General features: G+C 35.3%; 1 protein-coding gene across 1 annotated transcript in view; it reads right to left on the reverse strand.

The window, feature by feature from the left end:
• Positions 1-12,107, reverse strand: part of shroom3 (shroom family member 3) — an 81,386-nt gene extending 69,279 nt beyond the window's left edge. The window contains exon 1 of the mRNA XM_073824512.1: positions 11,372-12,107. Coding sequence (XP_073680613.1) covers positions 11,372-11,518 — 147 coding nt within the window. The 5' untranslated portion in view covers positions 11,519-12,107. The remainder of the gene's footprint in view (positions 1-11,371) is intronic.
• Between the last annotated feature and the right edge of the window lie 1,197 nt (positions 12,108-13,304).

The following is a 13,304-nucleotide window of genomic DNA, read 5'->3' on the forward strand; positions in this document are numbered from 1 at the left end:
ATATATATATAATATATATATATATATATATATATATATATATATATATATATATATAAAACATAACATAACATATAACATATAAATATATGTATAATGAAATACAAAAAATGAAAATGAATATAATTAAATAAAATTACTAAAATATTACAATTAAAATTGAAAATCTAAAAATAAAAGCTAATAACTTTTTAGTTCCTGGATCATGTCTATTTGGGAATAAAATATTATTAATAATAACAATAGAAATAAAAATAAAATAAAAAGTACTAAAATGACTAAATTGAAATAAAAAGCTAAATACAAACAAATTGACATAACGAAATTACTAAAAATAAAATAAAAATTATTGCTAAATATAATAATTACTACAAATTAAAATAATTTTAAAATGAGTTTGAGTTGAAATACTAAAATTGCTCAAATTAAACTAAATAAAACTAAACAGAAAATATGTTAATAATATATATATATATATATATATATATATACTGTATGTATGTATGTGTATATATATATATATATATATATATATATATATATACTGTATGTATATATATTATATATAAAATAATTAAAATGAATATAATTGAATTAAAATCTAAAAATAAAAGCTAATTCAAAATATTATTAAATACTGCATTAGTACATAAATATTACTAAAGTACCACTAAACTTTTGAGACTGACCATGATGCAAACTTCGACACATGACCCGCTGGATATCGCTATATTATATTTCATCTTCCCAAACAACCATTCTAAATTGGCTTTAGATTAAAAAAAAAAAGTTCCTGCTAATTTACAATAAACAATTGCTGGTTAACAACCAATAAATCCAAAACATATTCCACAAGAGAATAAGATTCGGCCTCTGCTGTATTGTTAGCATTCCCTACCAGCAGACAAATCAGTGCCAAGCAAAATAAGTCCTTCAGGAAGCCCTTTCAAGATAACACGCAGAACAAACCAGCATTTCATTCTCCTTCTAAAGTCGTGCATTTGGAAATTGTCCCCAATTGTCTGTCATTTCCTGTTAAGACCTGTCTTTCGCCTAGCTCTTTCCTGACGACGCTCGCTCTCAAAAGGCCGCCGTGAGCCGCTTCCTCACGGCATTCAAATCACGGCATATTCAGAATAATCGTACGAGCAAGCATGTCTTCTCTTTCACCGGTTATTGAGCGTAAAGCCAGGAGGCTCAAAGAAAAGACGGCTAGCGGAGATTTACTTAACACTCGGCCTCTGGGCCGTCAATAGGAGTGTTTAATTGTGGATGTGCTGCCAAGCCGGTGACAATGAATCCATTAATACGTAACTGAACAAAGCGTCTAATTCTCTTAACCTTATTTTAACCCCCGACTTCCTGGGGTTCGGGTCACTCTTAGCTCGTCTTCTATTGCCGCCACACTGTAAACAACACGCCGCATTCTGAAACGGACGAATAAAAGAGCAGCTCCACAGAAGAGGCTGAATCAGTATTCAGGACTACATAAAGTTCGGTTGGAATTGCTATGTAGGGTTTTTTTGATCATCTTTCTTCTTTTGTTGTTTTCCAGGCTCTCGCGAATTCTGCCGCTGACATTCCGCTCTCTCTCTCTCTGTGTTGGGTCTTTGCCAGAGGCCTGGGCTTTATCCTGCCCTGTATTTGCCTGCTCTCAAGGAGAAGATGAAGGGGTACGGACAGTGTGGGGGGTCAGAGAGAGAAGAGATGTTTGGAGTAAGATAAAACCACCGCATATTATTTAGAGTGGCACATTATTCATGCTAGTTTTGCAGTATGCTGTAAATATCAGGCTTTGGGAAGCTTTCGGGAAGATCAGTATGTTTTTTCAATGTCATCAAAGTTCCATTTGTTTGATCAAAAATACAGAAAAAAGTAATATTGTTGCAATCCAGAATGTTTTTTATTTTAATATACTTCAAAATATTTTTTTCTGTGATGCAAACCTGAATTTTCATCAGCCATTACTCCAGTCTTTAGTGTCACACGATGCTTCAGAAATCATTCTAATATACTGATTTATTACTTTTATTATCAATGATGGAAACGTTGTGCTGCTTAATATTTGTTTGGAACCTGTTATACTTTTTATAGATGTTTTTGAATAAAAAGTTAAAGAGAACAGCATTTATTCAAAATAGAAGTCTTTACTATCACTTTTTATCAATTTAACACATCCTTGGTGAATAAAAGTTTTCAGGAAAGAAGGAAAGAAAAATGTACTGACCACAAACTTTGAACGAGGTGTTTATTGTTACAAAAGTATTTTATTTCAAATAAATGCTGCTCTTTTTAAGGTTTTATTTATCAAAGAATCCTGAAAAAAGTATCACAGTTTCCAAAAAAATATTAAGCAGCACAGCGGTTTCCAACATTGATAATAAAAGTAATAAATCAGTATATTAGAATGATTTCTGAAGGATCGTGACACTGAAAACTAATGGTTGATGAAAATTCAGCTTTGCATCACAGAAAAAAAATATTTATAAAAAAAAAAAAATGTTATTTTGAATTGCAGTAATATTTCATAATATTACATTAGCTTGTATCTAGATGTCAAATTAGCTTTCCAAAACCTGATGTTTGCAGCAAATAATTAATAATTAATACAAAAATATTAAGCGGCACAACCGTTTCCAACACTGATAATAAAACCGTATATTAGAATGATTTCTGAAGGATCATGTGACACTGAATACTGCAGTAATGATACTGAAAATTCAGCTTTGCGTCACAGGAATAAATTATACTTTGAAGTATATTAAAATAGAAAACTACTATTTTAAATTGCATTAATATTTCACTATATTACAGTTTTACTGTATTTTTAATCAAATAAATGCAGCCTTGGTGAGTAGAAAAGTCTCTTTTAAAAGGCATAAAAAATTGTACTGATTTTGAAAAATTTGAAACATTTGAGTGGCAGTGTATATAAATAAAATTATTCACATTATTCAGCAAGGATGTATTAAATTGATCAAAAGTGAGGCATTCATAGTGTTACAAAAGTTTTATATTTCAAACTAATTCAGATTTTTTTTTAAACTTTCTATTCATCAAAAGGGACAGTTTACCCAAAAATGAAAATTTCCCCTTGATTTACTTGCCCTCAAACCATCCTAGGTGTATATGACTTTCTTCTATCAGACAAATACAACCCGAAGTTATATTTAATAATGTCCTGGCTTTTTTAAGCTTTATAATGGCAGTAAATGGGTGTTGAGAATTTCAAGTCTAATAAAGTGCATCAATTCATCATAAAAAGTACTCCACACAGCTCTGGGAGGTTAATAAAGGCCTTCTGAAGCAACAATGTGTAAGAAAAGTATTCATATTTAAAACTTTATAAACTGTAATCTCTAGCTTCGGCTTACTGTCGTAGCATGTTCATGAGAGAGTGGCGTTCCAGCGGATTTTTCCTACACAAATGGATCGATTCATTTCAGAAGGCCTTTGTTAACCCTTAGAGCCATGTGGAGTACTTTTTATGATGGATGAATGCACTTCTTTGGGCTTCAAAAACTCAACACCCATTTACTGCCATTATAAAGCTCGGAAGAGCCAGGACATTTTTAATATAACTCTGAGTGTATTCATATGAAATAAGAAAGTCATATATACCTAGGATGACTTGAGGGTTAGCAAAGAACATTTATGAGATGTGTCAATAAAGACATTTAAAATTTAAAATAAATGCTGTTCTTCTGAACTTTCTGAAGAAATGCACCAGTTTTCACAAAAATATTAAGCAGCACAAATTTTTTCCACATTGGTGATAATAAGAACTGTTTCTTGAGCAAAAAATCTGCATGTTATAACGATTTTCTGATGGATTATGTGACGGTGAACACTGAAGTTATGATGCTGAAAATTCAGCATTGCATCACAGAAATAAATTACATTTTAAAATATATTCAAACAGAAAACAGTTATTTTAAATTGTAATAATATTTCATAATATTACTGATTTTACTGTATTTTTAATCAAATAAATGGAGCTTCAGTGAGACTTTTTCCAAAAACACTGTCATATTAGCACATATCTAAAAGCATTCACCTAAAATTTATAATTAGCTTCTAGGTTCATGCATACAAAAACTAATGCCAGTTTTCTACTAGTAAAAAAATAAATTGAAAGCATCACAAATGTCTAAAAAGCATTAAAATAAATCAATGCACTTACAATGATAATCTTGCATACTATTTAAGACAAATAGCATGCAAACTGGGATACGGCCAGGCAGATCCATCAAGCAACAGTGACTGGTGTTGACACTGCCACACACACACACATACTCCCATCTCTCTCAAGAGCAGATCTGAGTGTGAGGCGCTGAAAGAAACCCATCTGTGACATTTACACCACCCATAAGCCCCGAGACTTCGCTCTATCTCTCCCTCTCACCCTTTCGTCCGTCACTGTCCCGTTGTATTACTCCTCTGTCTCTCTTCCCAGATAAGAGCAGCTCTCAAGGCCTATAGCTCCTCTTCATCCTCCCTCCTTATCTCCGGTTTCGTCCGGGCGTCTTAACCGCGCTCCGGGGCCGTATTGTTGCCGTGGTAATGGTGACAAGCTCTTAAAGGGGGAGTGAAGGGCCGCGGCTGTTGTTTGCGTCCTGCTCACTATTCAGCACAACACACTTCACAGCTCACTACGACACACAACACACTACTCGCCATTGAAAACAAGACACTGCTCTACAGCACGCAACAGAAAGCGTGCTATTCAGCGCAACACACATTACTGCACAAAAGAACTACATCAGACCAAAACCGCAGCAGTATGTCAGCTCACGCTCACGGGACAAACTACAGACGGATGAAGTACGTCTCCTGTTGAGACAAGTACATACTGCTTCATTCAGGCTAAAACTTAAAACTACAGCTGCGCTCCAAATCACATTCTAATTTTTCTGTGAAACCAGTTGATCGTAAAGTACACTACTGTTTAAAAGATTTGGGTTAATAAATAATAACTTAATTCAGCAAGGATGCATTAAATTGATTAAAAGTGACAGTAAAGACGTTTAAATATTTTAAAAGATTTCCGATTCAAATAAATGCAGCTCTTTTGAAATTTCTATTCATTAAAGAATCGTGAAATAAAAAATGTATGACTGTTTTCACAAAAATATGAAGCAGCAACACTGATAATAATGATAAACAAAAACAAAAAGTTTCTGAGCAGCAAATCAGAATATCAGAATGATTTCTAAAGGATCACGTGACACTAAAGACTGGAGTAATGATGCTGAAAATTCAACTTTGCATCAGAAATTAATTATATTTTGACATATATTAAAATAAAAAATAATTATTATAAATGGCAGTAATATTTCACAATATTACTGTTTTAAAATTAAAGTTAAATTAAATAAATGCACCCTTGGTGTTATCATTATGGCATCATTATTACTTGAGTTTCATTTAAGTAAACATATTGTCTCAAATTTGCACACAAATGCATGCTTCAAAACTACATCAGAAACAGTAGGCAGTACCTTTGACATACTGTGTTCAATATACTATGATTTGGGACTTTTGCATTTGCATGCTATTTAGGACAAATACAGTGTAAACTTCAGCGCAGCTAAGGTTTTATTCAATCTGGATCTTTGATTTTAGGATAGACTGAATTTGCTATGGTATGCAATCCCACAATACACTTTTAGGGTCGAACTGTACAGTGTACAGATCCTCATGTTTTGGAAACATCTGTTTCCAAGCAGAAAACATCATTGTAATCAATTCCTGTTTATGCAGTTGTACATAACAGGTACTGTATACACAAACGCAGGAGTTCACAGACTACGGGATCCCATTGTCATGGCAGCAGAGAATCCACAAACTATCTGGATATTTTTTGTTGTTTTTCTGAGAGGCTAGACTGAGAGAGACTGGAGTCAGGGAGCAGAGGACATTACTCAAGACCAGAAATCCAGAGCACCAAATAAGGCAGGACGGGGATCTCCTCTGCTTTTGCCTGTTTCCATCCAAGAATTACTCCCTGGTCAAGAAAAAAACCCACCCCAAAACAAACAGAGCCATGCATTTTCAAACTAACCTTGCATATCAAGTTGTAAATCTAAAATGTTGAACATTGTTCACTTTACCAATAAAACACAGGTATACGTTATCAAAACTTTGTTTTTAGTACAACTTTGAGCTCCACAAAGACTTTTTTTTGACTCACTAATTCTCTAGTTTGATCTATGCACTAATGCTTCAAAGACCCTCAAAACCAAAACACTGATCTGAGAAACCTATAATGTAGATTTTCAAAGAATATCACAACTCAAGAACACTATAGAGCCTAAATGTTGGGTTTTTGCAAAAATGGTTTTACACTGTTTTTAGTAGAACTTAGGCTTCACAAAGACTTTTATTCACTAATTCTTTAGTTTGATTCATGTACTGATGCTCCAAAAAATCTAGAAACCAAAACACTGATCTGAAGAACCTATAATGTCGATTTCCAAAGAATATAACAACTCAAGAACACTATAGAGCCTAAATGTTGGGTTTTTGCAAAAAATAACCATTTTTGTGTCCATACAAACCACACTCATGACTGTAGAAATGCTCATGACTGTAGAAATGGGATGAAAACAGTTTTACACTGTTTTTAGTAAAACTTTAAGCTCCACAAAGACTTTTATTCACTAATTCTCTAGTTTTATCTATGTACTGATGCTTCAAAGAACCTAAAAACCAAAACACTGATCTAAAAAAACCTAAAGAAACATATAGCAATACAAGAACATTATAGAGCCAAAGTCTTAGGTTTTTGCAAAAAATAACCATCTTTACATCCATGCAAACCACACTAAAGCTCATGACTGTAGATATGGGATAAATTACATGATTTAAACCCTAAACATTTAAACCTAAAAACCAAAACACTGATCTGAAAAACCTATAATGTAGTTTTCTAAAGAATATAACAACTCAAGAACACTATAGAGCCTAAATGTTGGGTTTTTGCAAAAATTAACAATTTTTGTGTCCATGCAAACCACACTAAAGCTCATGACTGTAGAAATGGGATAAATTACATGATTTAAACCCCAGGAAATTACTAAGCATTTAAGAAAAATCACCTCTAAACAAGCAGAGCCATGTATTTTAATCAAACTAACCTTTAATATCAAGTTGTAAATCTAAAATTTGGAACAATGTTCGCTTAACCAATAAAACGCAGGTATACACTCTCAAAAGGTGGTTTTACACTGTTTTTAGTAGAACTTAGGCTTCACAAAGACTTTTATTCACTACTTCTTTAGTTTGATTGATGTACTGATGCTCCAAAAAATCTAGAAACCAAAACACTTATCTGAAGAACCTATAATGTCGATTTCCAAAGAATATAACAACTCAAGCCTAAATGTTGGGTTTTTGCAAAAATTTACCTTTTTGTGTCCATGCAAACCACACTAAAGCTCATGACTGTAGAAATTGGATAAATTACATGATTTAAACCACAGGAAATTACTAAGCATTTAAGAAAAATCACCTACAAACAGAGCCATGTATTTTAATCAAACTAACCTTTAATATCAAGTTGTAAATCTTAAGATTTGGAAAAACGTTCACTTAACCAATAAAACACAGGTATACACTCTCAAACGGTGGTTTTACAGTTTTTAGTAGAACTTTAGGCTTCACAAAGACTATTTATTCTTTAATGTGATCTATGTACTGTTGCTCCAAAAAATCTAGAAACCAAAACACTAATCTGAAGAACCTAAAATGCCGATTTCCAAAGAAACATGTAGCAACTCAAGAACACTATAGAGCTAAAACATTGGGTATTTGCAAAAAATTAATTCTCTAGTTTCATGTATCATGTATAAAAATCTAGAAACTAAAACACTAATCTGAAGAACCTGGAATATCAATCTCCAAATAACCATATGTAACCCTGGACCACAAAACCAGTCTTAAGTAGCACATTTCAAAAAATGGACCCTCATGGCTGGTTTTGTGGTCTTAGGTCACATATAGCAACTCAAGAACACTATGAAGCCTAAATGTTGGGTTTTTAAGTCAATGCAAACCACACTAAAAGCTCATGACTGTAGAAACAGGATAAATTACACGATTGAAATCCCAGGAAAGTTGAGTCTGGGGAATTAATATTCTTACATGAGATCTTCTAGTAGAACCAGCTCAGGAATTTTTATTCAATTTTATGATTGTAAGCACCTGCTAAAGTTCATGTCAAGTCTAATAATATTTTTTCTTTCCTTTCTCCCCCATTGATCATTGGCTGCAGACATCCTGCCGCACGCTGACTTTGGACTGGCGTGATTCAAGGGTTCGTAATCTCTTGCACAGCTAAAACTCACACAAACACACACAGGCACTGCAGAAGAGTGATAAAACTCTTATCAATCTCAAGGGAAAAGCATTTAACCCCTGTGTTGCCAACAATTAGTCTCCACTATTCTTCAAAGATGAAGCCCTACCTCCTCTGGGTGAACTATGACAAATTATCTACACATTTATGTCACATACGAAGTCTAGAAATCTAGGCGTTTCACTCTCTGGGATGTTTTCATTCCCATGTGCCTCCCTGACTGCAGTGCACTACTTAGCCGACATGACTGGTCAGTACTGATCCAGAGCCACTACAGTACAAAAAAGCTCATTCTGATCACAAGATCAGAGATTAACCACCAGTCACGACTGACACTTCTGATCAATATGACAGAAGTTCAAAATTCCTCAGAGTTTTATTAGAATTCCTTTAAGTCTTTCCATTGGAAACTTGCTAACTTTATTACAAGCTTCACTGCAGTTGCTTATTTGTAATAAGTTAAACTAATGTGACTAGATAAGCCTATTGCTTCTGTTGGTTTACTTCCTTGCTGGGAAGGAAATGAGTTATGTTTCCTGTTTCCAAGGAAAGAAAATACATGGGTCAGGAATTTCCAATTAATTCCATTACCACCCCAATAAAAAAAAATGACCGAATGATTTACTAGCGAGAAAATCACTACCTTACTAACTTAAACCCACACTACTTTTGATACAGACATGAATGATGCTTCAAATGTTTAAATTTTATCAATATGACAGGAGAAAACACTCCCATAAACTATAGAGAAAAATAGAGACCCAAGCCATTTAAGGATGAGAATATCATAAAGACTTCTAGGTCACATTACCAAAATGTTGGCAAGATTTTGTGGGAATAAAAGCCCATTGTGTATTGTCAATAGCGTAGCAATGTAATAAGGACAGCCCACACAGAAATCACTTTCAAACTAAGCAGATTTCTATTTGTCAACGTGGCAAATCCGCATGACCAATTTCAACCTGTTGCGAAATCTATGTGGGGAAATCTTTCGCCCTCACACATAGTTTGCGATAGTGTGGTTTTCAATTAAAATGACTGGGTTTTGGCGGTGAAAATTGATAAATAGAAGTAAATGTGACCACAACTTTATCTAGACCCTATAGCAGCCACCCAGAAAAGCCTAGAAACACCTTAAAACCCAAACTGAGAATTGGCAGATTATTTCCAAATGTACCAAGAAAGAATAAAAATCAATGGAGTTTATCTCCAAAATTCACCCAAGAAATCTCAAGCTTTACAGAACTACAATGGATTTTATAATTCCACTGCCTATTATTTGTTTTTTTATGCTTGGGCTCCAGCCGTGTGGGAGAATTCAAAGGAAGCATGTGAAAAACTGTTTTATGAATGTAGCAGGTCAAAATCTGTTACTCACGCTGGTCTGGATGTCACACCAAGAATCTGACCCTGTACTCAGCAATTACGCTCTAGATGCCTGAAGGACGCTCCCTCTCATTAAGAAGTGTGTGTGACATACAGACCCTACGGTCTGCACCTCACCTTAAGTGACCTTCATATGTCAAATCCATAACTATAACATGAGCTGTATTTCAAGAAATGCATTATTTTAATATATTATGTTAACTCACAGTGGCCCCAAAACATATTTAGATACTTATCTGAATGTCATTGCATTAGTAATATCACACCAAGTGGCATCTGCAAACAGTATATGCAGAATACATTTTGAGATCCATCTTTTAACATGGAGGACAATTGAGGGACTCATACGCAACTATTACAGAAGGTTCAAACGCTCACTGATGCTCCAGAAGTGAAACGATGCACTAAAAGCCAGGGGGTGAAAACTTTTTGAATTTGAAAATCAGGGTAAATTTAATTTATTTTGTCTACTGGGAAACATGTATCTTCTGTAGCTTCTGAAGGACAGTACTAAATGAAAAAACATGATATTTAGGCAAAATAAGAAAAATCTAAAAGGTTTACACCCCTGGATCTTAGTGCATTGTTTTTTCCTTCTGAAGCATCAGTGAGCGTTTGAACCTTCTGTAATAGATGCATATGAGTCTCTCAATTGTCCTCAGTGTGAAAAGAAGGATCTCAAAATCATACAGTCATTGTTGGAAAGGGTTCAAATACACAAAAATGTTGAAAAACCAAAGAAGTTGTGGGACCTGAAGGATTTTTCTGAAGAACAGCAGGGAGTTTAACTGTTCAGGACAAACAGGGGACTCGTGAACAACTATCACTAAACAAAAACAAAAAAACAGCTGTGAATCATTCAGGTAACAACACAGTATTAAGAATCAAGCGTATGTAAACTTTGAAAATGGGGTCATTTTTATAAATTCAACAAATTTTCTCTTGTGGATTAAATGTAAACATCTTTTAAGTGAAATATCATATTGAGGTCAGTGCTAAAAAATATTTAAACTATTTTGCAGATTCTGCAAGGTGTATGTAAACTTTGACCTCGACTGTATATTCACAGAACTAACTAAAGTCACTTTTCAGAGCCATATTGGCTTGTTCGCCTCAATCATATCCCTTGGGTTTAGAAGTAGTAAATGGTTAGGATTAAGTTTATGACTGTGATTGTTTCATAAAACTATGGTTGATGTTGATTCAGCAACATCACGGTGGCCGATAAGATCACACAGGTGTCCAAGCCAAACTTACCATATCCACAGTGGCTGCCATCACATTAACCACATCTATAGACATGTCCCACTGTCAGAAAGTGCCAAAATACTGTTTGTCTGTTTGAAAAGTGTGCTTGTGATATGTTGCCACTTGGTTTGACATCTTATCTAATGCAATGACATTTCAAACATTTTAAGTGACTTAAGTGTTCAAATGCATGTATCACAATTTCCATTTCACTTGCAGCCACAAAGCATGAATCCCTCATTATGTTTCTCTCTGGCGTATAGAATAACACGCTGACTGACACATTCTGACCCTTTGAGGGCTGAAGCTGTTATATTCAGGTGACAGACACACAGACATTTATCATGTGAAAGACAGGTGAGTAAGGGGATACTTTACCTTCGATATGATTAACGGCTCGTCGTGTTCAAGCCCACCTTTGAGGGTGAAACCCCAGGGCGCTCCACCCTGCAACTGAGCCTCGACGAACACGAACTTTCCCTTTTGGATCACAGCACTGTTGCTGCCTGGAAAACTATTATCCATCGCTGGAATGTTGAGGGAAAGAATGGACGAGCTCGTCCCTTAGTTACTCGGTCAACCAATAAACTCCGTCTTCGGATGTTTCTTTCCAGTCAAAACATCAACGATGTGATGGGTCATTTCCTCGAATTACTTCATTCGGGATCGCCGAGTATTATAATACAATCCCAAATCTTGTTTCTAGCACCTACCTTACATCCCTACCTGCCAGTCAGATTGGAGGAACGACACCACAACTTTTTCAGCCTTTCAAAAAAATTTACATTTGCAAATAAGCAGTCAAATCTGATGTTCGTGTACCACTTTTCCGGGCAGTGGTCTCACTTTAAACTCCGTTTGTCAGCCCTTGCTCGCTTCCGACTTCATTTTTACATCACAATAGAATTTGATTCATTTCACTGCGCCCGCAGAAAGACCGAGCGCTCGCGCCCGCCGCGCGCTCAGATTCCTGTCAGGAAGGAAAAGTTCCTACGCGATCATCGAATCCCCGCGAATCCGCGTTTTAGCTTTTAAAACACATAGTCTGAGTTTTTCTCTTCTTGTTGATGCGCTGAAACTCTCCGCAGCCATGGATGAGGGAGTCTGTGGTCGACCCCCCCACCCACCTAACTCCACAGTTCATCGGAATGGTAACGCGCATGCGCGAAGCCGCAAACCGCTCTACCACAGTGAAATAATACAACAGCTCACGAAATCACGTACTATAGTGCCTCTGACCGAAACTGGCTGACATAATGTCATGAAATCACCACCATGTTGTACCTACAAACAGACTCACAAGTCAAGTCAAGTCAAGTCATATTTCATAGTATTTTGCACGCATTCTGCTTTCGTTTATCTCATGAGGTATAGGTATACCAAAATACAATACAATGGATTTGGATGAATTGGTTTGACTTAAGTCTCTCTCGCCTCAGATAATTTCGGTTGATGAGGTTAAACATTTCTACTGTCCCAGACACTGGCCTTAAATGTTCTGCAAACGATTTGTAGCCTGTTGAATAGGCTACCAATCATAAATCATCCCTGTTATCTGACAGATATTACTATATTATAAATGTCTGTTTCTTTGACAGTCATGCAAACTCCATAGAGTTACACTCTAAGAAGCCGCCCTTTTTTACCCAATCGCGAACGCCCTCTGCCTGTCAGTCATTGTGCGCGTTCAGGTTTGCTGACTTGAGGTTTTCTGACAAGGGTTTTGTGGGTGGGGTTTTGAAGACAATTGTGGATGGTTGCATGGGTTGGAGTTTTTTCATGGTGGCGTCTTATTGTAGGCCTAATATGCGTCCTTTGGGAATTTTCAGTATCTTTTTGGAATCTCAGATTTCCATTCATCTATAAATGAGGAGGCATGACGGTAATTTTTTTGACATAAATAAGCATTCCATTGATGTATGGTTTGTTAGGATAGGACAGTATTTGGTTGAGATACAATCTGAGGGTGCAAATAATCAAAATATTGAGAAAATCATCTTTAAAGTTGTCCAATGAAGTTCTTGGCAATGCATCTTACTAATCAAAAATTAAGTTTTGATATATTTACAGTAGGAAATTTACTAAATGTCTTCATGGAACATGATCTTCTTTACCAAATATCCTAATCATTTTTTGGCATAAAAGAAAAATAGATCATTTTGACCCATACAATAAATTGTTGGCTATTGCTACAAACATACCAGTACTACTTATGGCTAGTTTTGTGGTCCAGGGTCTCATATACTTTTAGATGCTTGTTTTGCATCGTGACTTTATGCATTATGCAATCACAAAACGTAGGGTAGGGTAG

Source organism: Garra rufa, chromosome 19 (assembly GCF_049309525.1).
Source record: "Garra rufa chromosome 19, GarRuf1.0, whole genome shotgun sequence".
NCBI classification, from domain to species: domain Eukaryota; kingdom Metazoa; phylum Chordata; class Actinopteri; order Cypriniformes; family Cyprinidae; genus Garra; species Garra rufa.